Source organism: Poecilia reticulata, chromosome 3 (assembly GCF_904066995.2).
Source record: "Poecilia reticulata chromosome 3, P_reticulata-male-v2, whole genome shotgun sequence".
NCBI classification, from domain to species: Eukaryota; Metazoa; Chordata; class Actinopteri; order Cyprinodontiformes; family Poeciliidae; genus Poecilia; species Poecilia reticulata.
The window spans coordinates 19,778,094-19,804,131 of NC_088832.1; the positions used below are offsets into that span (position 1 = coordinate 19,778,094).

Sequence of the window (26,038 nt, forward strand, 5' to 3'; positions counted from 1 at the left end):
GGCATGGCAGACAGACTGCTGAATCTCACAAATCTGAGTCTGTTCATGCTAAATTTCTCATGAATCAACCACTAAGAAAAATGGATTCATCAGCGCTCCGATCCCCAAAACATTTACAAAGATCACCAAAGAAAATAAGTCCTGAAGAAGAAGAAAAACCCAGTAAGGTTTCTCTCCACTTTTCATGCCAAGTTCTTATAATTTCATGTTTAAATTTGTCTGTTTCATCCGCCTGCTTACGAAGATTTACAGAAATCTGCACACAAATTTCAGGAGAATGTATGTTCATGCTGCAGGAGTAAAGTAGAACAAAGTGATACATCAAGTGGAGCATACTGCTGGCTTGGTCACTTCCAAAGCAGAGAGCCTAAATTAGCTGAATAAAATATCTCGCAGTGACACAATCTCCTGTCTGATGCTCAGCTGCTGTAACTCACGGTGAGCAAAATAGGTCACCATGATAAACGGCGCTTGGCAAAAACAAAATGTTTGAAGCTAAATGTTAAACAATTTAAATGTTCAGGTTGGAATCAGCTCATTAAGAGTGGGTTGTTTATGCTGTAAGGGAAGAGGAGCTAAAAGCAGAACGTGTCTGTTCACATGTGTTGCAGGCTTGTTCTGTTTTCCCTCCTCTGAACGGGCCCGTGTGAGATCACAGCATCACAAGAGCAACACTAATATTGTTATTATTACGTCTCTCCTATTTGTTCGGCCCTACGAGGAACCGAGCATGTGTTTTTCTTTTTCTGCCACACAACTATTAATTAAACTGCGAGCGGGCGCTGACGGGAAGTAAAATTCACTGTCGTCCTTAAAACATCAGGAATGGACAGATAATACGGAAACTACCATGATTAAAACGCTTTAATTACTGCAGCCGTAATCAATCACATAAATTGTACGAGGCCTACCATCGCTTAGTATGTCCGTGTTCAAATGAAAACGTAATCTCATGAGGGGAAAAGATTTCATGAGTTCAGATGAAAACGCTCTGTGAGCCTGATAATTAGCATATCACTCAAAGGTGTGAAGGTGTGAGCTTGCTTGCGAGGCATCTCACTGCAGAAGGGAGTCCATGTTCACCACCGTGTCGTAGAGATGTAAACAGCACTTTATTATGAGCTAAATATAATATGCAGCAAGTATAGAACTGGGTGGGAAACAACTCTGTTGAGAGCAAAACTGAATCGAAGAAATGCAAGAAAAAATTAATTACCATCCTACATGACAAGAAAGTTGTGTTTATAATATTCTTTTTGGTGTTTATAGCCCAGTATAAATGCCTAAATATCTTATTTTCTGGATTTGTCAGTTTATCTGCTGTTTGAAATAATATTTTCTTGATATTCGAGTCGTACGCAATCAAAAAATGGTTCTGCAGCATCAAAAACGACATTGACTATTGCATATTTTACTCAGTGTCAAGTTTATATTTTTGCACTGTGTCAACCCTCTATCACACGTGTCAAACTTCTGCGGGCCAAGCTTTTTATGTGGCCGTCCGGACTCTAAATTGCATACAGATCCCCACATTTTTTTTCTGATTTTACTAAAACTTTTTTCTCAAAATTGGCCAAACATACTGAGTTTAAGTGACTGATAGCTCAGCCTTACTTGATGTTGAGCTATAGACCGTGATTGATGCAGCAATTAATAAAAAGTCACATTTAAAATCATACATTAGCAAAAAATTTGTAAAAAAAAGAAAAACCCTTACAAATATTTCTAAATTACCACCACAAAATCTGTGGTAGAAAATCCTGGATACAAAATCAGTGTGAAAAGATGTTCAATATTATTTCATTTTAAGAAACGCTTACTGAATGCTGAAACAGACAGATTTATTGATATTTTAACAATTTAATGGGTTCCAGCAATACATTCTGGCACAACCGAGCCTTCAAGAACATTCAGATTTTTGATTTGGCCCAAAATCAAACTGACTTCAACACCCCTGTGATCATCAAAAGCTTTTGGTCTGATTTGAATTTGATTTCACAGAAAACAGAGCATAGACGATCAGATTAGACAACCTTGTGTCCAGAAAAGCCACGTTGACCATCAGCATTGAATTAACAACAATTGTTTTAGATGAAATCCTTCCGGATAAAAAGTCAAGCTGGTCGGTTCCTCATAGATCACATTCTTACTGATCAAAGAGCAGCAGAGCAGCGCAGCATGATGCTCCATTTAGCTCTTTATTTTGATCATGTGAGCAGCGGTGACCTCACCGTCCGCCGGGATCAATTCAAAACCATTGCCACAAAACTTAGCCAATTAGTGAGCGTGCTTCACTGCCTCTCAGATGCATTCCAAGGGCTTATTTTTCCATCCAGAAGAAATGAGTGTATTTTCCTTGCTCCCAGGAAAGCCAAGACCGTGAAAACAAACATGAGATACTGAATGGCTGCATGCAGTTAATGTCGAAACCAAATGTACTTCACCATGCACCAGCTCACTCGTTTTCTTTTTTGCTGATTAACTATGTGTTTGGTGTTGATGTCTGGGGCTTATGTTCCAGTCTGATGAGATTCATGGCACATTACTGCAAAACATTATTCCTATAATTAGATCATTACGGGACGCAAAACATAAACAAGAGAAAACTTTTTAGCACTCAATCACAAGGAGCTGTGAATCCATGGAAAAGATTGGAATATGAAGAGCAGGGAGTTCTCCAGTGTATAAAGTTCAGGATTCGGCCCGTCTGGCTGCGTTGGAAGTAAAATTAGACAGGAGGCTCCATGGTTACTAATACATTCCTCTGGCAACCAGAGACGGCACGGGAACACATCAGACGTACACTCACTCATTCGCCTTTTCATCACACCTTTTAACATGCCTCCTTTTGTTTCCCTTTTAGGAGTTTGTGTACATCCATTCTGTCAAAGCCGTTTGATGCTTCCCCTCGGGTTTTCTTTTTTTTCCTCCACTGTAAGTAAAAGCTGGCTGGGTTAGAGGTTAGGTCAGCGGCACGGATGAGGAAATAAGGGGGCGGAGGGGCGCTGGATCATATCAGCTTCCTCCCTGCCTGTCGGAAGAATGTTTGCAGCTCGGTATTAGGAACAACAGTGGGATAGAGGAGCACGACGGAGCAACAAAACACCAAGGAAACATGGCTCTCCTGCCCTGAGCTCGACATCAATTTCTGCGTACATCCCTCTCAGCATGTGACATTATTCAAAGCAGCAAGAGCAAATGTTAATGAGTTCTTATTTGCATATTTATTTATTTTTTTCTTTGTTGAAATGTCACTGATTATTACGTACGAGGATGATGAATGTATCTGCTCATGCAGCTTGATGTGTAATTAGCCATTAGGTGAAATGAATAGATCAATTAAAGGCAAGGGACTGGGATTAAGAGAAATCAAACTGGGAAGAACACAGGAATAAGAAAGAGGATAACACATTAGGCTCATGGGGAAATAAACGCCACCGCTTTTATAAATCAGGCTACTAATCAAAACAAGATGGCGCAATCAGCAAAATCACATACATCCAACATTTTGGTAAATACGGTTTTCAGTATCTGGAGCTAAACTGTTTATTTTCTCCTAAAATCCATCGCAACACAGGAGAGAGAGAGAGGGAGAGAGAGAGAGAGGAAAAGTGGATTTCCTGATTGTGTTTATCCCCTCCCAGGATTATCAGGTGCCACGGCTCGGTCTATTTGAATTTTTTCTAACTCTGTAAAAAGAAGGAGGGGAAAAAAAACGGGGGAGGTGGACAGGGGAAAATGTTTTCGCTTGGCCTTTGCCGTTTTCCGATCCCAACAGCTCTCCCGCCGGTGCTTGTTATTCACAAACGAGGAAAAAAATGCATTACTGTGGACCAGATGGGAACATTCCACATGACCAAACCAATCAATCACTTCGGTGGGACGCAGGTGTGACACAGCCGTGCAGCAACACACCATTTCACAGTCTATCAGGCACAAACACATGGTCACCAATCAATGGCACCCCGAGGACCCGCGCGGAGGGGCGCTCCTCTGTAGCCACGCTGGTTCAAAGCTGATGACTTCATAATCACGCATCCATTCTCTCAGAGGAGAAAGGCGATGAGCTCCCTAATAACGTCTCCCAACATTCGAGCGCCAGCTCCGTAACGGATGCCGCCGCCGGAACACGCTCTCCTGCATCTCACGAGCTCAGTGCCATCGTCCCTGTCAAGTTTTGAGATTGCTTTAAAGGAAGAATAAGGAGGAAAAAAAAAGAAAGAAACAGAGCGTGTTTAACAAGCTGCAGAAATGTCTCCCTGTTGGCTGTTAGAATCAGGACGGCATGCAACATCAAAGAATGAGTCAATGTTTGGTATTAGATGCCAAACAACTGTTGAGCAGCAAAACAACGGAGAGCTAAAGAGAGGTGAAGGACGAGGAAGGATGCACACATGGGTTAGGAATGCTGATTCGACTCACAGCACTGTGGGCATATTTTCTTACACGAAATCCCCCACAAACCCTGAGCGGTCTGCAGTTTAAGAGCACACGGCTGCACTAAATAAAACATCCAACCAGCCAGAAGGGGGGAAACTTTTGATGATCTCTCTATGTGGGGATGGCATAGTAGGAGAGCAAAAACTAGAGCAACCATAGAAGACAGTCTTGCTGGTTTTAAGTTGATAAAAAAAAATAAAAAAAATCTACCTAACCACCCCCATATCCTTGGCATTAAAGTCTCACAGAGACGTTCTTCTCTCTTCACTTCCCACACTTTACACTGTCGGGGCTATGCCAGCGTAGGAGAAAATGTCAGGCATCGTCAAGTGGGAGTAAAGGCGAAACAAATGTTTGCATTTCATTATCCAATCACAATCCACTACAGAGGAAAAAGAGGGGAGGGGAACATTAGCTAGTATTTTGCTTGCCAGTACACAAAGCATGTACACAGGAGGACGAACACTGGTGGCTGTGGGAGTCGGAGAGTACTGGGAAAGAAAGTTCGGCAACGCAAACGGACCGAAGTGGTGACAACTGAGGCAGCATTTGGTTTATCACACACAGTAAACTTTATGAAATTCATTGTTTTCCATCTTGGACAGATTGATGGGAGGACGTCATTCCCACCTTCTAAAGGTTCAACGCCATTTAAAAAATATTTGAGGGAGCGTCTAACCATAAATTTATCATCCCGCTTTGTCTGAGCTGGATTTGTGACATGGCTTAAAAATAAAATCTGATTTTCTTCATAACAGTTGGGTGTTGTGGTGGCGCAGGAGCAAAGTACAACCCACGTATTGAGGCCTTGGTCCTCGTGGCGGGTGGTTGCAGGTTCAATTCCTGGCCTGGTGACATTTGCTGCATGTCTTCCCCCTCTCTCATTGCCCCCTTTCCTGTCGAACTACTTTCAAATAAAGGCCACTATAGAGCCAACAAAAACTTTTAAAAAAAGATTTTCTTCATAACAGATACAATTTCTGACTAACTAAATAAAAATTAATGCTTTCTTTTCTAAAAAAAAATAAATTACAAACATTTTTCAAAAACTGGCTTTTACTTTAATCATCCTTTCTCTGAGTTACAAAAACTTTGCTTAATTTATTAGACTGAAGTGTGAATAAAGTGGATAATAAAGTCAAAATAATACAGGAATAAAGTTGTAATATATCTAAACAACCAGAGTTTAGTAATTGCTTCTTATGACTTACTGTGCTTGTGAAGCGTATCAATGACCATCTGCTGGGCGAAGTCAACATCTTCCCCATGTTTGTGCAGACCAAATTAGGCTTTGTGCATTTAAAACCATCTTGTATTGGTTTCATGTAATCACATTTTCTGACAAACAAAATTAAAAGTAATGAATATTTGAAATAGATTGCTCTCTTTTCAGTTTTGAAGTGGTTCAAAACTGAAACTACAGAACACTTCAATAATAATATAATTTAATTAGACTCATTGAAAGACCAACTTTAATTATCTGTGGATACCAGATGTGCTCAAGTATTTTGTTAAATCTTTTAAAGTAAATGCAAAATAAACTGTTAATATGGAAAGAGCATCCAAAAATGTTAGACTAAATTTAAGAATACCGAGTCCACTGCTAATCTGAGCTATGAATAATTCTCTGTTCGTATTGAACTTGTATTATATGAGCTCCAGCAGCAACACTGGCCGCAGCTGCAGGCAGCATGAAGTGAGGGAGGAAACAGGGAGGGTTAGAGGAAGAAAGACGTAGCTATTGGAGGTAGAAGCACAGCCTGTCTCTGAAGCAGATATTAGGTTTAGCTGAACCTTTTTTTATAAGCCCCATCAGCAGAAAAGTTCTTTGAAGAAAGAAATTAAACTCTTCTTCCAACATCTTCAGACATATATATGCAACTACCTACAAAAATCTAACAAAGATGGCTGACCTTTCCTAGGAATCTGTCTTTCCTTTAGAAAAGTTTAAAAGTACATTGAGAAGAAACTCAAACAAACTGCATTTTCCAATTATTCTAATGTTTTATATTCTGATCCTTGCAGCTGCTTCCTGAAAGACTGGTTATGTCATCACAACTTGGCTATACCACTGCTGCTCCTCCATCCTCTTTAGAAAGGCGGCCCTTGGGGTATTACTCAGTATACAGCTGATCCTCTACAGCTGGTCAGCCTCGCCAGCCTCACGCTGGGGGCCAGGACCCGAGGACGGGAGACAGGGGCGGGGCGGGGCCGAGACGGGCCGAGGGAAGCATGGAGGCGGCGCGGGATGTGGGAAGCACGGGCAGCACGGGGAAGGAGAAATGGGGATTTTTGCCCTTTCAGCTCATCTTCAGCTCTTCACGCTTCACTGACCACAGTAACAGATAAGCACACCCAGCAGCTCTGCATAATGAACGGCTACAGCAACTAAACAGTGCTGCATACATCTCATTTGCTCAGCACACATCCCATCTTACATGGCGCCTGTGTGAACACTACACACACACACACGCACATATATATTTAATTATTTTAGTAATCGATTGTTCTATTGATTATTTTGACCGTTTAATCAGACAGAAACAATTGGTACATAAGCCCAATATGTACCAATAAATACAATAAACAATAAATCAATGAATCGCATGATAAATTAAAACAAGCTCAATAATCATCATTTGCATGATTTATAAAAATAATACTAATAATAATAAGTAAATAAAATGAAAATAAAACATCACAACAGAAAGGTTACAGTACCAGGCCTCAATTAAATGCCAACAAATAAAAATAAGTGATTGTTCCAGAGGATAGGAGCAGCAATGGAGAAAGCCTGATCTCCTTTACTCTTAAATCCAAGAAATTTTCAGCAACTGATTTATTTAATTGGTTAATTTTTTGGGATTAATCGACTAATAACAGGAGCAAAAGGTTGTTAGTAAAAGATGTTTGTTACCAAATCTGAAACAGGTGAAGCACTGAACACTTTGCCACTAGAGGAGGTCTGAGAAAAGCATATTTTTTAATCTTAGATGCAAAACGTATATATTTGTAGTTTGTGTTTTAGATTCTGTACACTCCAATTGATTACTAAATTATCAATAATCGATCCATTGTGATCAATGCAGTTCTGATAAATGCGTATATATCTGCAGACTCACATTATCAGTGTGTGTTGCCACTACATTATGTCCTGAAGGCCTGCAGAGCGTACGTGTGTGTGGGTATGAACAGCAGCGAGGTAAAAGGATGCAGCGCTGGCAGCACCTGTGACCCACGCTGCTCTGCAAACTGAGTGCACACCTGAACAGCACCTGGCCACAATCACAGCCTGGGTCTGGGGATGTTCTCCCGTGAGACAAAGCATTAGCAGATGACACCTGCCCCAGTAAAAACACACTGGGGATGCCAGTATGATGTGGGATTTGACACCTCGTGCAGAGCTTTAGGGATCAATTAAGTGGAAAAGAAAAAGGAGAGAGGAGAATCTGCAAAGGGCTGGCCGGTGCACAGTGCAGAATCAATGTCTTTTTTTATTACTTTTAAAAGAAAACGCCACAGACACAAATGTTTCATATAAAGAAATCCCATGTTTGCAAACACAAATTGTAGGGTAGGTAAGCTTTCCTATAAATAAATGTAAATATAATTCCTCAGAACTAATTGGTGCAAATATTTGAGACCAGATTGTTGTGTATTATAATACAACAATTAAAAAGGAACAGTTGTCAGTTTAGTCTTTAAAGATCAGATACTTCAGCTGGCATTTTTATGCACATTCAATTTCAAACCCTACCTACACAAAAACAGTCTAAAATTAGATTTACCTTTTCTGTCCGAATGTTCCCGGTGCTTTTCTGTAGCCTCAGTTTGTTGTTTACATGAACCAGCACATCAGCACACATTGGAAGTATTTGATAAATAGCAGTCAAAAATAAATCAGCTCAGTAAAGCAGCAGCATCAGCTGAGGAATCCTGCTGCACTGTACTGCACTGAAGTGCCTCGGGAAGCAAAAAACCTTTTGTGTTTATGCATAATTTGCAGTTATTGCGATAAAATAATTATTATATGGAGACAGAAAAGACCTACTACATGCAGTGGTTCCTGTGTTTAATCATCATTGGTGTAATAAACTAAAACATGGACTCTTTGAAACTACAAATACAGTCCCAGCTTGTAAGGTCCAATGTAAATCAGTGGCTGTGACAAACTTTAATGAGTCAGCTTCTAAATTAAGCCATGCCAGTCAGGTAGTCTTCTTAAGGTCACACGTGTTTGTCTGCAGGGCATCTGCATGCGGCTGTATGCATGCGGCTGTATGCATGCGTCGATGACACCGCTGTAAGCTGATTAGCTTTTATGCAAGACTAAAGCCGTATGAACCGTAGATATGAAGCAGGACAGAGAAACGTGAGTATTAAACGACGACTCAGCAGTTGTGATGTCACGCCCCGAGGCACATGGCAGGAGAGAACGGACGTGAAAACCTCCAGAGCTAAGAACTCACTTAGTTTTTCAACGATGCAGGATAAAGTTGTTGATTTGAATTTATGAACAAAAAAGAAGGAGGGATTGTTCAGATCTTAGTGCAGAACGTTTTTGAGCATGGACAGCCTGCATGTTTCAATCTAGAAAGTAGAACTGGGCGATATGGATTACAAATAAAACATCAGATCTTTTCATACCAGAACTGATGACCGATTTTAACCGTTTTTTTCTTGCTTTCTTTTCTAAAAGAATTAAATTACAAATGACAGAAAAAAGTAGCTTTTATTTCAATTGTCCCTTCTGTACGTTCTCCGACAGAGTACTAGAGCCAGGCTACGAGAATTTGTGTTTAATTACGTAAATATACAGCCAGAATATTTGTGGAATAAAGACACAATTTTACAAGAACATCTTAAAATTACAAGAAAAAACTGCTTTAATAAGAAAAATGCCCAGGTTTATCAATGAGTTATCAAGGTCTGACATGACCAGCTGGGCCCGTGCTGTTTTCTTCAAAATAAACTCAGTCATTTGGTTCAAGATCGTGCTACTGATGATAATTTCATACTGATGTGTTAAAAAAATGAAGTATTTCCTTATCGGTAAAGAATAACTAAGGGATGTTTAAAATTCCTCATTTTCATTTTTTGTTAATTTTTGTGTTGGGTTCATAAAATTATTTTGTTCTTGTAACATTATGACATTATCATCATAATTTAAAACAAAGAATTGTAGCCTCACTTTAATATTTAATGTCTAAATGAATAACAGTTGTAAAACTTGCTTGTCAAACAAGATGATTGGCTTTGGTCGTGCTGACATCACTGTGAACTACAGAAACTCAACGGGATCCATAAGCGGAAAGAAATCCAGATTTCCAAAAATGTTATCCTTGAAAGCCAAAAATTTGATTAATTGGTAAAATCAATTACTTGCCCAGCCCTACCAGAAGTGACAAATAATAAAGAGACAGTTGTAAGAAATACAGATGTTGAATTGAAGTTAACTCTTATTTTAGACTTTGAGAGCCTTAGAGACTCTAACCAATTTACTGTTGTCTTATTTTCTACAGTCTAATCACACCTGTAACTAACGATAGCTTAGAGCCGCTTCAGTCCTTCATAACGACTTTAAAATCAAATCGTCTCTGATCTTGAGTAAAAACAGAAATCTAACGGCATAAGCTACGAGCAGTGGGTTACGCTCACAATATAAATTAGTTAAATGAGCAGCTCTGTCAGGTGTAGCTCATTGCCTGAGGTAATTGCCCAGATTGCCTGAAATGAGCCTTCCCCACTGACTTCCCCATTTCAAGCCGACACCACCAGAAAAAACTCTCAGCGGGTAATCAGATGTAACCATTTCTTGTCAGTACTACGAACACTTGGCCATCCCTGCGGCTAAATAATTAGAACAAGGAAATCGAGGCCAAACACCCACTAGGACCTACAGAAGACCTCGAGTGAAACACTGATAAAACTACTTTTACAATTTTCTGTCCTCTGACTTTTAATATGCCACACAGGTAATGGCTGTATTCAAATTAAATCTTGTGCTTTTTTTTTTTTTACTTAACTGGGGCATTACAGAACTAGAGGTTTATATGGACGAAACAACAGAAGAATTGTTCTAGTTGGGAATCAACTGTCTGGCTGTCAATTAATGAGCCAGAGCAGTAAATGTTACTTATGTTGACAGGATAAATTATAATATTAATAATTACTAGATATAATTACTAGATATCCACCAATTAATCAGTTAGAGAGCTAATTATCCCCTGATTTGTTCTCGTCTGTGATCAGCAAGTCAAGACATTTTATTCCCAAAGCGTCAAAAAGAAATGACTATATTCACAATTTTCAGCCTTTCTAAGCTAAATAAAGATCAGATAAAAGAATGAGACAAATGTTTTGATGCATAAATGGACATAATCTTGAAATTCCTTACTTTTCTGCTGGATCCAAAAATATTATTTCTAGCACAACTTCACCATTCTGCGAGTTACAGTCCTTAGAAATGTCCCAGTCCTTTAAGAAAAACAACTGGTGAATCACTTACAATTAGATAATGTGAGTACATGTGTGATGACTGAGTATAAATATACAAAACCTGTCGCAAATCTCCTTGAGAAAAGCTCTAAAGCATCAGGAGTAGCATGTTTATCATTGTTACGACCAGCTGAGTCACAGAGTTTCATGTAGCGGTGACTAAGACTCCTTGTGATGTTCTGTGTACATGGACATTGCGGCTGCCACCTACCAGGTAGTTTGCAGTGTACACAGAGCAAACCAGTAAGAGGTTTGTCGCAAATGTAGGTGGAGAAAAGATTCATGATTTGTTCTTACTTCCAGGCCTGCTGAGAGACCGGCGTCACCACTGGATACTGAATTAAAAGAATCTCTCCTGATAACTTTTTAATGCACATTATGCATAACATGATGCAAAAATAACCACTTTATTTTGGAACAACAGAAATCCTTATAAGCTAATTATCCACTGCTTGTAACTTCTATGTAGTGAGCAAGAAGTAAGAAATAGCTGAAACAATTACAAAATCTCATCAGGTTGTTTTTGCATTTTTTCCCAGAGGAATTTTCCATTCAGAGTCGTATTTTTAAAAACAAAGGCCATTTATGATCTAGCAGGCTGATAAACTTCACATTACGTAGACCAGTCTTTTAGGTTTGTATTGGGGACTTCCAACCAGGAAGGATACTCTGAGTAAGAGGCAGGAAGTATGAAGTATCCCTAAGAGGTTTGCGTAACCGGCCTCAGTTTTGCCTGTCAGTGGACATTTTCCAAAGCTCTTTTATTTTTTCCTGAATAATTGATGCTGGATGTGGTAAGCGGGCTGACAAACATCTGAATCAACAGCTCACTCCAGTAAAGTCTGCAACACACACAGATGCTTCCAGATTTAAAGCAATTACTTTAAAAGTTTAAAAAGGACCCACTAAATGAAGGTTTCACTTCTTCTGTGGTAACACAAACTGTTGCTTGAAACACAACCTACCAAGCAGTATAACGGCATCTTTATACTGCATGACTGTGCTGCCAGAAGCACTGCTGAGAAATAACCTTTCAAGCTTAGTTTAATGAGAACACAGGGAAAAAAAAAAAACATGATTTATGCAAGTCTCGGATCTTACTCTGGAAAACAATTCAATAAGACTGCAGACTTCTGAGCCTGAGATAAGAAACGGCAATACAAAGTTTACAATCATGCTGTCGAGAACTGACATATCGCAGCAACAGATCGCATCTATAACCTGCTGCTGTAGAGCATATTAGAGGCACAGCTGAAGCAGCCACGTGATCAATTACAAGAGAGATAACATTTTAGTTCAATTCAGCAGCAGCCATTTGTGAACTAATCACTGTGCTTGAAAACCAGTCTTCAGGGCCATCATATAATGAGCTGAGACGTAGTTAGCCATAAAAGTGTCAAGTGGTTACACATCACAATGACGCTGGACGCCCAGCAACATACAGCTTTTAATTGCTGTAATGTCAGCGCATGTTGCCACTCAGTAATAACGTGCAAAGAGGGGGAGAAGCTGTCTAATGATTTTGTTCAGAGCTAAAACAGAAAATATGTTGAGGTTGAAAAGTGCATTATCCAGAGCCTGGTGAATGGAACATGATGGTAGTTTTGATAAACAGCTTGGCAGCAATGTTAAAACTTCATAAAATATAAACAAAATCTAATTTATAATTGTATTTATGTACTGTATTTTCTGGACTATAGAGCGCATCTTACCACTCAGGTCTCACTATAAATCGCATCTAGAAAAGATTTTTTTTTTAAACTGGAAATGTACATATGTAAGCCGCACCGGGCTATAAGCTGCTGGTATGTCTGACGCTCTCAATTTCCTTAATAAATCTGCTATTAAGGACGCAGCCCTTCGTCTCCCATGAAGAACCATGTTTTCGTTCACGCAGAGTTTACATGCAGCAGCTCGGTTTCCCTCCTGTCCTGCCAGATCGATAGGCTTCAACTTAAAAGCTGCATCATATGAACGTCTTCGTGTTGTTTCCATGATGAGGGGGTATGAGTTTGAAAACATTTCTCCGTCATGCCTTCTGCTAGTATGTGCTTGTTCTAAATGAAAATCACCACTTTCTTCTTTGATTTCCAATTTTGACTTCCAATTCCACTTCCTGCTAAAGCGCCCCAGGGTGGTTGAAGAAAAATCCACAGAAAAGCCGCACCGGGCTGCAAGCCACATGGTTCAAGGCGTGGGGGAATAGTAGCGGCTTATAGTCCGAAAAATATGGTAATCGTATTTACAAAATAAAATTAGATGGTGGCTACATGCAGTATTTTCTGAAACCTTAACTGAATATCACAAAAAAAATCATGATATAAAATGAAGGTGCTTAAATCAAGTGTTAACCCTACACACAGCGGAAGCTGATGGCAAATTTCATGTTTCGGACAGAGCTTCGTCTGACGGAAAGCTATACTGATGGTGTGACTCCTACCCTGGGGGAGGGTCATCACAGAAGGAGGGAGAGGGAGATGAAGAAAAGAGAGAGGGGGGGAAATACCGTCTTGTACCCAAGCAAGGCTTTCAGCATTTCCACCTCCAGATGCACCGTGCGTCTTGCACATCAGTCAGACCAATTTGTTTTACAGTCCAACACCAAAGGGCATGTGAGGGCTGATTTAAGAGGAGTTGCTTACTTACCAATTATGTTTGAGTTCATAAAAGGTGTTGGGGACAATTCTTCATGGGACACTAATCGGCTGTCACTCATATGATCGCCGTAATGAGGGCTGTCTGCAAAACCCTGGGGAAGGAGATCAGAGTATTATTCACAATATTGAGCAACTTCAGTGAGCAGTAAAAGGAGAACACATCTGGTCATTAATGTCAATAAGCAATCTGGATAATCCTCCAGAAAAAAATACAAATATTAGGATTAGCTGGTTACAGCTCACCTTAATGGCATTCAACACTTTTATTTCATGTATTTTATTTGAGATTATTCAATCTAAATAAACGATAATAAAAACAATAAAACAACTATTTTTTTGAGCCCTACGTATTTGTGCCGCGTTCTGTGCGGATCAGGAGACACTGTTGTTTACTGAAAGGGGGAAAACACAGACGATGTTTCCTGACACCTGCAGCTTATAAAAATTGCCTTTTTCTCCTGCAGTTTCACGCAGCCTTTTCATGACAGATATCAGCATCTGGGGCTTAGGTCTAAATATCGGTCACAGTGTGGTCCTGGAGAACTTGGGGTCCCATGTAATAAAAGATGCTTCGTTACAGAGTTAATCCCAAACCCTGTGAAAATCCTCCAGTCGAACGCATCTTCCAAAACTACATTAACTTTCACCAGACGGACCAAGCAGCGCTACGCTTGCATTTCTATAGAGCTCCTTTTTTTTTTTTTTTTTTTCACCAACTTATAGTCTTTGCATTCAACATGGGGTAAAAAAAAAAGTAAATCTTATTATCCATCTTTTTTTGTGAGCGGATGGTGATGGAGTAATTTCAAAGGCAACGAAGTGTTGTGCTGCGTCGAGGGATTCCCTATTGTGCTCCTGCCAGCCTGCACACTCTGTTAATCACACCATGAACCGACTCAATAACAACAACAGCCCCGTGAGAAGCTCAAGCAAACTAATACACACACATGCACAAAGACTGGCGCACACACACACCGCTGAATGAAGGAAGTGAAAAACATTTCATCTTTTCAACTGCAAAACAACGAGCGAGTTTTGTGAATTAAATTAGAAGGTGAGCCCTTATTTCATTTTCCTTCAGAGGAGTCAGATTTTATTACCAGAAGGTAATAAAAGGGCTTATCTCCATGAAACCCATGGTTGGTCAAGTAAATTTGTAAAATTGCACTTCAGATAAGACCGATGTAGTGAGAAACTATATTTGAGATTGGCACACCAAGGACTCATCAATGGGAGTCAACAAGGAAAGTGTTGCATGTTTTGGTTCAAAATATACTTTAAGCTTCACTGATGAAACGGTTTTGTCCTCTTGAGATCGACATCTGAGTGTTCAAAAATATTTAGTTTTCAGTGCAGCACAAATTATTAATTGACCAAAGAGACTACATACATCACACACCAGAAGTTTGTAAAGTTTGGCTTTAGTTGTCATCCAGTTAACCTCTAAATTAACTTTTACTTCTGACAAACTTTTATTTCCGTCTTTGTGCATCTTGGACAGTTTTAACATTTTTTATGGTTTTAAGCAAACTATTACAGAACTAAACCAATTTACACTATAACATAAAAATTATAAACATGAAGAATGAAACCTTAAAAAAAAAAACTATTTAGACAATTTAGGGGTTAGTTGCTCTTTAAAGTTAGAGGATATTTTGAAACAAGCAAAGCCTCAGCAGGAAAACCAGCACCTGATAATTACAGCAAAACATAATACAGACAACTGACTCGACATAATAATCTTGTTTATTTTCTTGCAAAGTATACCAGTTAAATTATTATCGTTTTTGGTTTTTGGGGTGTTTTTTGAAGCATTTAATTGATTACCAAAAATCCAAACTAGATTATCTTAATGTTAATTAAAACCTCACTTTAAAGGACGCAAAGCTCTGAGTGCTGCATCCAGACGGTTTGCATGTAAAGCCAGTAGCAAACAGAAGCTTTACCCTCTGCAATAAGAGACGAGAACATACAACACGGGTAAAACTGAAATGTAATATTTTTAAAATATGACAAACACGAGGAGCCGCGTCACATGGTTCACCCAGAGGCATAAGAGAAAAACTTGTCTGCCGTCATCAGCAGACAACCGTAGAGCCAGAAGTGTGAAAGTTCACCTTAAGGGGAAAGGTCAAGCCAATTACAAAATCCATAGCAACAAAGTTTTGACATCACTATTAGCTGTTAGGACAGCCACTAAATAAGTGGAGTATAATGTTTATTAAATCTCATTCTTGCATTTTTCTTGCTGTGTTGTTTGGTGGATCTTATTGTTGGACTGCTCAGAAGAAGCATTGAACATGTTATTGTACTTTGACATTAAATATTTTACACCATTCTTCTTTCTTTCCTTCGTTTTTTGTAAAAACAGGCAATGTTAAAAATAACACGGATTAAATTGAATTATGGATTACACATCAGTGTCCTTTTTAATGTCCGTTTAACCAGCTTGAGCTTCACGTGTCAGTTTAAATTATTACATTGACTAAATCGAAGTTTTGTCATCATCATTTATAAATTTTGCAATATCTAATCGATTTGTGCAAATAATTTAAGGTAAAATTCTCCTGGTATTGAACATAAAAACAAATACCCAGAGAGAGTACCAGCATGCTGTCTGAAACACAAAGACGCCACTGTGTTTTTCCTACATTAACAGCCTTACTGCCCTGTGTTTGCTGCTTTGAGTCAGTTAGATCATCAATCACAGGTCCCTCATCATTCCCAAACACTGGTGGCCTACATCTATCCAAGACACTAACGTATCCTGTCATGGCCGCCACGGGGCTGCGTTTGCACTACTGGCTAAATAACTGTCAGATAACTATGGCAGCAAGCAGGCCAGAGCTCACGCCTCGCTCCCCTATCACTCACCGCACTGTTTAAACAGTCATTTCTTCACACTCTGGGCAGCATCCCAGGTGAACGTGTGGCTGCATGTGGCTCCTTGGGAAGTCATGATATGGTCGTGATGGATGCGCGTGGGGTCGGATATCAATTGGGGCAGGGCACGTGGGAGAAGGGGGGCTGTCGTGCGGTGGCAGCGGGCACAGCCCTGCCTGTCAGAGCGCCAGTCTGCAGCCGCGGCTGCCCAGGAAACAGCGGCTGGCTGCGAGCCAAGGTCAGCGCGGCAGGTCTCTGGACTGTTCACAGTCGACTGATCACACATTCATAGCGCACCAGCAAACAAGCTCAGGGACAAGACTGAATTCCCTTTGTAGCCGACTGAAGGATGAGGCACGCAGAATTTCTTCCAACAGCCTTGGACACATTTAGTGAATAAACCATAAATTGATTTTCTTTAAAGTTTTTGATTCTGTTCTTTGTTTTTTTGTTGTTGTTTTTTTAAGTATACTGAAAGAAGTAACAGGCACGTCTTCACTTTATCGAGCAAAAGAGAATCTTTTGATGAAAAAAAGTCATTCTGACCTCTTCTTACACAATGAAAGAAAAGAAGAAAATATGAGGTAGGTCTTAAATGCATAACGTATTTCTAAAGAGAAATCTTAGGAACTTAATCATGTCTGAAAACATTCAGAAACATGCAAGTTATGCATTGACTCAAACTAGCTGAATACAATGCCATGTCCTCAAAATACCTGAAAAAATAAGGGAAGCAGCATTTAACCCAACCTGTTATAAACAAAGTATGACATGTTCAAAGTAGTCAGGTTTGGTTTGGAAACATCAATAAATAAAATCTAATTATTCACACAAACCTTTAGCAACTAATGATTCTAACCTTTCATTTGATCATTTTTATGTAAATTATTGATCTTGTATTATGCTAGGTGAGTTCTCAGGTTAAACTGCAAAGGTAATTCAAGCAATTCTTTACTTTAATAATATCTAATGACTTTAGTTAAGTAATCATAACCTTGAAGCAGAAATCACTAATGTTAACATTTGCTTTCTTAAAATGCTAATTGGTAAAAATTTACACTAAAATTCTTTAATTCAAAATAATGAATTTCCATCCCTATTTCGGAGTGGCCTAGTCCAAGTCTGGACTTCAAATGAGATGCTGTGGCTTGACCTTAAACCCTCCAAAGTGACAGAACCAATGTAAAACACTTATTCATTCATTCATTCATATGGCCGGATGATAAGGGTGGACAATGTGAACTTAACAAGTTTTATATTATATTGTGATAATGATAAACGTGGAGATAAAACCATTTATTACCTCTTTTATAGGGAACTCTGATGTTGACATACACCCATTTGTAAAACACTTCTCGGGACACTAGTTATATAAATAAGTTATTTGTATCACTAAACTTCACACAGAAGCTGTATTAATCATGTTTTTAAATTTATTGATATTTACTGATGCTTTAATTTAACAAAAAGTGGAGAACATTGTTAGTAAAGCTAACAATCCCAACAATATGGACAGTTTTGGGGGTTTTAAACATTAACTGTAAGTTATCATTACAACAATAAATCAAAAATCTTATCATTATAAGTAGTATATCACAATAAATAATAAACAATACGATAAATGCCCATCCCGAATGGATGGACAACTTAATGTTAAATAAAATAGTCACAAAAAAAAAGCTTTATATTCAAGTCTGTGTGAGGATACAGATGTGCAGCTGTTTCAGAGAGTGCATGCAGGCCTTATGGATGTGCAAACAGCTGTCTGCTGGCTGACGCCGCGCCTTGTAATGTCAGAATCACTCATTTATATGCACCTGGAGCGAAGATATCTCAAGCTTCTCTGTCTTCCAATTCAAATCAAGCCGCCTATGTTACCATAGCCTGTAGATGTTCATTCGGGAAGGGCACCGAGAAATAAACAAGGTAACGCAGGCCGAGTGGCTCTGACATTTAGCTGAGTTCTAATAGAAAGTGACAGGAGATTGACATTAACTGGAATTCATACAGGGCATCGGGAACAGCCAACGTGTGAGAGACAAACAAACAGGCAGAGCTGTTCACACTTGCTCATACAAACACTGAGAGCTTCTTATTTAGACGCAAGAAAGACATGCAGTGAACCTCTATGTAAAAGTTGATATAATCACACAAATATCAGGTTTAAACTGCACAACATTTTAAGATGGGTGATTTAAAGGTTTACACTGAGAAAGGCAACACAGTTTCAAAAGATAAAAAGTGGATAAATTATAGTTTATTCAAAATAAAAGCTGCATAAAACATTTCCTGAGATGCTCAGAAGGCAAAAAGCTTGTTGTGACTGTAAGACGTAGAACATCTTTCCCCATAAATGTATATATTTTTTTGTGTTTTCTTTATTGTGGTGTCAAGAACACAGCCCTTCATATAAGCTCCTGTGACGGCAGCAGATGAAAAGCAGTGACCTTCAGCAATACAACCATAACTGATGATTTTATCTCAGTGGTTACACTTTGTAACTTAGGTTATTCTCTATTTTTAAGAATGATGATAAGGATAAGCCAAAACCTGTGAATTTATTCACTTGAAACTGAATTAAAGTCTCTTCAAAATTAGAGGAAGCTTGTATCATTCACATTTTTCATAATTAAAGCCTGAAACATGGCTTTAATAACAGAATTTAATTAATTATCAGTGCTGTTTAAACAGACAGACCTAAAGCTTTAATGGTTAATTAATTGATCAATAAAAGGTTAACATACAAGTAAATGACAAAGCCTGTTTAAACTTAAAAGCTAGTTTTCCTATAATCATCACAGTCAAATACAGATTCGCTTATTTCTCAATATTACACCATTAACCAGCGAATGTTTAGGTTTGCATCACTTTGTGGTACAAAAAAGAAACTGCAGTTTCTGTAGTTTTAATCAGACTGAACAAATGTTCAGTATTTCAGCCAAACAACATTTCTCCAGGTAATATTTGTTCCCTGTTCAATATTATCATCAGATATACAAGATGTAGTTTTACATTGCTTGTGAGGCAAAACTGAATTTAGGAGCAGCTAAAAATGAAATGTTAGGTGTTACACGAAAACCGCTGATCACCGACCAAGAACTGTAATAAAAACATTTTTACTTTGTGCTTTAAAAGAGAAAAATAACACATTTTCTTTTAGATGAAAAGAACTTAAACATTTTAAATCTACCAAAGAGAAATGTGTCTATAACAGGTCAAATAACACAACAGGCTCTGGGAAAAGGTGAGATAAAACACTGTGAATTCCCCACTTTGACGTAATGAGTGTTAAATGATGCGCCGTGGAGCAGAAAGGCCACTCAGAGGCATTAGATTGTGGGTCATCTTACCCGGGAGGATTCATAGGAAGGACTGGACTCGCCACCTGGGGCCCAAGACGCTTGGTTGGTCCGCTCATCCATACCTGTCAGAACAAGAGATGCACGATTCAGTCAGTCCCCCCAACTCTCACAGTTCAAACTACATTTACAAGTCACTGCTTCACACTTTAACTGAATGTATAGGAAGAAAAACAAACCATTCTTCACAACAGGCAAGTTTTAGCATTGCACATTGTGTTTATATGTGTACACCATAGATTTAAAGAAAGATCTGATCCAATAATAAGAAAAAAATAAGCTTACTTTTTAAATTATCTAGGTTGTTTTCAGGTAATCTACAACACAAACAACTAGGGGATGTTTAATTTTAATATCACAGAAAAATTAACGCACACTATTTTGTTTCATTACCTTAAAAATTAGACATCCTTTTTTGATTTTTAATGATTGGTAGGAAAAAAATATCAGCATTTGTTAGCATCTTACAAGTAAATAAACCTGATGGAAAATCCTTGTAAAATGAAAAGCAAGCTTTAAAAAGGCTAGCCTCCAGGTTAGTAAATATCTTCTAGGGCTGCAACGACTCCGTGAATGATTTGAGTAACTCGATTATTAAGATTCCTCGATGAAAATGTATCATCGAGGAATCTTTAATTTAAGCTTCGTTAAACTATGTTTGGTTATTTAGCGCACCGTGTTCCAGCTGGATCATTATTTGTGTTGGGCAGCGCTCTCACTTCCATCTATGAATTGTTGCTAATTGCTAGCAGCACGTAGAATTTTCAGGGTTTTCAGCATTTTGGGGGGGACAGATAAGTTTCCTTAAATTGCCTGCTGCAATGCTTGGAGTACGAGAGAGAGAGGGAGAGAGAGAGAAATCCGATTACTCTATTAATCGTGAAAATAATCAATAGAGTACTCGATTACTAAAATATTTTAACAACAACCCTAATATCTAGTGAAAAAATACCAAAACAATTTTTTCATAAAACTTACCAAGCTCTTAAGCTTAGGTTATGTCATATAAATTAAGTAATTTATAACACACACAAAAAAAAATCCTGCTTCATGTGAGTGACTGGCATTAAACACTCGTCTCGTAATGGAAAGGTTGGCCCTGTTTTAGAGATGCACTGATAATGCTTTACCGATTTCTAGTTGTCTGAAACTAAACCCGTCGATTCTGTTTTGATAATTCCGTTTTTTAAAGTAAATTTTAATTACAGTTGACGATGTTGGTTATTGATCTTGCAGGCTGAAAATTATGGAAGGTCTTGATGCATTTTATGAAAATGGAAACAAATTTTGGATTTTTGTTTTGTTATTCCATCTGCCAGTAACCAGTTAGAGATTATTAGGGGAGAATTGTTGTAACTCTGTTATGTTACCATCAATACATAAGAAAAGAAATGTCAAAATGTAATATCTTCAGATGTTCAAAAGTTTCAAGATCTTGTTTATTTAACTTTAAATGCCTGGACAACTTTATTGGTACATATGCTCCAAATGCACCAAAAGGCGACCAGCAACTGGATGATTTGATGCAGGCCAGGCTAAGCACCTGAGAACTGAAACATAATAAAACTAATTCTTCAGACGAACAAAAACCTCCATCTCATCTTTCAAAAGACAAACAGAAAAACGCAAAAATCAATAATGCCAACCAAACTGTCAACCAAGACCATCTGGCATATGTTGAAAAATATAATATCTGGTATTTACAATCTAATTTATGTGATATAGCCATTAAGAAATATTTGATGCCTCGCTTCTTCTTGCTGTTTAAAACAATATTGTGCTGTAGTATCAACAAAACCGCAGCAACAGAGCATCTACATTTATCGCGTTATTGATTATTTCTCTTGTAATTCCATCTGTCTCTGTAGAAAGCAATATAATATGCTCTGCTTCAAGTTCAAATAAAGAAAATTAGATTTCAAAAAATGGGTGCATTTGAAAACAATAATACTCAACAAAGCAAAATACTTAATTTTATTGTGTATTTTCTCCAATTCAAGTTTCACATATTTTACTTAGACTCAACGCAACAAAGACAACCTTGTTACAAAAGAGGTCAAATTAATAAAGCCATTTATTTGCAATCAATAATCGTAGACTACAATGTGTCCACCTGTTTTTAACTTACTGAGAATAGAGAACATTTCGAGGTTGATCTATCTGTATGGTTACAGTAAACATACAGAAAAATTCAAATTTGATGCACAGTAGGTTATTACCGTTAGTCGTATTTTTATTCTCCTTGATGGAAATAAGTTCTTCACAAGAAATTTGTACAGCTAATTATACACTTGTGCAGAAAGTTGGTGACATTTCACTACCCAGAAATCACGCTCCAGTGAGCAGAGCTGTAGATTTGAAGTTTCATCCTGACAAACACAATGCCTCGCCGCTCGCACGCTGTAGATTCGTTTCCTCTTCTGCACCGCCGCTATGGAAAAACTACACACGTAACTGTATCTCACTTTCTGAATTTTGGTTGAGATGTTTTACATTTTTAGCTCTGATACTTGTGTAACTAATTCAAGCACTCACATAGGTATTTGAGCTATTTCATTGTGATGCATTTCAGCCGAACGGAGAACTTTCACACGCAAACTGCAGCAGCGGTCAGTGTTTGCAGTCTCACCTGACCCGCCTATTCACAAACCCATGAGAATTAGAGCAAAACAATGAAAGCACTGGATTCAGTGAAAGAACAAGGACTTCAGAAATCCAAGCTGCTGTTAGCACTCTTAGAGAGCCTAACAATAAGAATCATCTCAGATGTGACCAAAAAGAAGAAGAAGCTACCTCTATGTTTCCTTTGTAAAATGCATTTGGATGTTTTTATTTCTCAACATTTGTGGTGAGAATCCTGTTTCATAAAGTAATTGTAAAGGGGAAATGACAGAGAAAGCCCATAGGTTGCCTCTCATAACTGATTGCTCTCTGCTGGACCATTAAGAAACAGCTGCACGCTCTCAAAACCCGGATTCAGCAAGAGCTTTTACAACAGGAATACAGAGGGGCGAGTTTTGGCATGAAAGGGAACATTTCAGAAGTATGAACTACAATACAACAATATGCGACAAGGCTGAAACTCCACAGACCATCAGCCTGGTCATCAGTGGAATAAATCCCCTCAATGTCAACTATTTATTGGATCTTAAGTATTTACACTGGGAATTTTCTCATTTGGCATAATTGATTTCAGCAGGCATGAAAACTGGGCTATGCAGCTCTAGTTTTTTTTTTGTTTTTTTTCCCCGTCATTATCATTACATGTAAAAACTTCAAAACGATTAATCGGATTAATTGTGATTAATCGATTATTGAAATAATTGTCAACTATTTTACTAATCAATCAATTGTTAACTGGAGTACACATACTTAAAACAGTCGCTTGAAGACAGAACACATTCAGAGCTGTAATTTAAACAATACGTTTAAGACAAAAACATCTTTATCCGTAGACAGGTTTTAGCCAAAACTCCTCAAATGTTAGCTTCACCCTGTTCAGATTTACTAAAGGAATTATATTTTAGGAATAACATGTTTGTTTTCTTGCTTAAAAAAGAAATTGAGCTATTGGTCTATATTAATGTATTTCTAATGTATAAAAAAGTCTTAAGTGGTTAAATGAAAAATATGTACTATGTGCCTTTTTTTTTTTTTTAAATCAAACAAGATTTAGCCTAAATCTTGTTTGAATTGCACTCGGATTACACACATTAGTAGTTGAAAACCGATGTGCCACCACCAAAGGTCCTGGCTAAAATAAAGAAATAAAATTTCTCAGTGAACTAAGACAAAAAAATTTAAACGTTCCATGTCCATCCACAGCCACACAATGGTTCAAATCAATGTCCCCAAATTTAAGATAAATCTCACACCGGAACACTGTCGTTCTATTGACCTTCAGCGATCCGATCTACTTACTTAACACTAAATATAACCTTTTTTGAAAAATGTCAATAACCCATATCAAGTGTGGTTTAGTTATTTTCTAAGACTTCTGAAACTGCGGGTACATCTGATTTGCTTATCAAGCCTGATCTTTAACACAGACCGTCAGCACTGTTAGCTGCAAGTAATCAGATTTTTAAGTAAGCAGATTTGTGAAATCTAATCTGAATGGCAATTCAAACTACCTCCCCATGTGATTTTCATCTGAATTACATTTCGTAGATGAGTGCAAGAGTGCTGCAGCCAGCAAGAGGACGACTTTTGGATTATTGAGGATTGGTTTATTTGATCAAATGTGTAAATAGAAATGAGGAGAGAAACAAAGTGTCTCTGGTTTTTACATTCCAATATATTTGCAGATTTTACTTCTAGTGATAAATGTTCAATAGTTCATTCTGATCATTGCAGACCAGGCTCTTTATTTTTTAATATTCTGATACACAAAGCTGCACATGAAGCGAGGCAGGAGTGAGGATCTGTAGGACTGTGGTCAGGAATGAGTTACACACAACCAACCAATGCATCACTATGCAGCGCTGAAAGAAAATTAGCTACTTCACAATGGGCTCATCAGGTCTGCATCATCAACACAGCTGGAAGGGAGAAGCGATGAATCTCTGCTAGAGCCATTTTCCCAATCCATCTTCTCCAGCATAATTTTCAAGGGTTTTTGCCCGTCCCACTCTGGTTCAATTATCAGGCTATGCCCAGCTGAGATGCAATAATCCAAACCTTCATTCCCAGCAATTTCCACACTCGTGTCTGCACACTCACTTGCCTTAAGTTCACTAGCACTTATATAGGTGCTTCTTCCCTAACCTTGAAGATCTGAGAGACATGCGCTCTGACTGTAGTCTGAAGGGGGGATTTACCCTACACAGGCCCTCAGTACTGGAATATTCAAATGAAAATGTGTGCAGATGCAATCTAATTTTAGCCTCCTGAAATTAGAATCCACTCCAGAGGTAAAGTCGTGTAGGGGCCTGTTTGCTGAAATCTGAAATACTAGGCAAGGATGTAAAAAGTCCAGCCTGATTCCAGACTCGGCTAGTACTTATCCATAAAATGTCATACTCGGGTCATCTTTTAAATGTAAATCTGCATCCCAGGATTTCTATGATGCACTAAATTTTCTTCTCCTTGATGGAAAAATGCTTTTCTATTTTAAAATTGATTACAGGTGTACCACTTTATGTCAAACTGTCAGAATATCGGGCACTAGTTCAAAAGGTTTCAATGCAAAATTGTGTATAACATAGTGCTTCCATTATCCCTTGTGTGTGTTATGCAACAATTCAGCCGCATGTAGCCAATTGGAAACCTTTTGTTGCCTGATGCAGTCTGCTGCTGGATCTAGAAATGTACAACAAACCTGTTTTGGCTGTAGCAGAAAGCCATATATTTACTATGAATGCCAAGAGTCTGCTCAGATGACAGGATTTTGAGGTCAGTTCAGTCGACTTTGAAGTCGTTTCAGGAAAAAAACCAGACATTTGGTGCCGTGTGCCAAAGAAAGACCATTCAGACAGTTACTGTAAAAAGATGCAAAAGCAACCATCTGTGGCGGTATGGGGCGCATATTTGTGAAGGCACCGCTGATGGAGAGGCATTTATTTTGAATTTTAAAGGCACTCCAGCTAGCATGAAGGCAACACCTTTTCCACTAAGGGTTGCAGACATTTCAACGGGGCAATGCCAAACCTCATTCTGCCCCACTTACAAAAGCATGACTTCATAGACACACAATGTGCTCAACTGACCTGTTAGCAGTCCAGATCAGACTCCTCTTGTAAATGTGTGGCAAAGAGACCTCTTGCAAAACAGCACAAAGAAGGTTCAAAGTTAACATTTGTGTAGTTTTTAAATGTTTTGGAACATGAGTTTCCCTCTAATACGATCTATTTAAGTTAGCAGGACTGTATTGTTTCTAATCTACTTCCAGAATGGAAGCAGACCAACTTTCAGACAATTAAGTCTATAAACAGATTTGCACTGACCAGGCTTCTGCTGCCCAATACTGACTACTGGTTTCTTTGAGGTCTAATTAGCAAATTTTAGTCATGTTTTAAAAGAACTCTCAAAACGTAACACTTAAAAGAGCTTAAATGCGCAGCAGCTTCTTTTGAATCACCCTGAAAAAATGAATCAACAACTGTTCTGATGTTCATTAAACTCAAAAAGTGAATCAAATTACGTCCTGGGAGTTAAGGCAGATATAGACCAAATAATTAGTAAGTAAGGGAAAATACATTT

At 38.4% G+C, this 26,038-nt stretch overlaps 1 protein-coding gene across 4 annotated transcripts in view; it reads right to left on the reverse strand.

Moving 5' to 3' along the window:
- tcf12 (transcription factor 12) overlaps positions 1-26,038 on the reverse strand; it is an 85,704-nt gene that overhangs the window by 46,345 nt on the left and 13,321 nt on the right. For all 4 annotated transcript variants that reach the window (XM_008405386.3, XM_008405387.3, XM_017304011.2 and 1 more), the window contains exons 4-5: positions 19,829-19,902; positions 13,585-13,687 (exon numbers count right to left, since the gene is read on the reverse strand). In XM_008405386.3, coding sequence (XP_008403608.1) covers positions 13,585-13,687; positions 19,829-19,902 — 177 coding nt within the window. The remainder of the gene's footprint in view (positions 1-13,584; positions 13,688-19,828; positions 19,903-26,038) is intronic.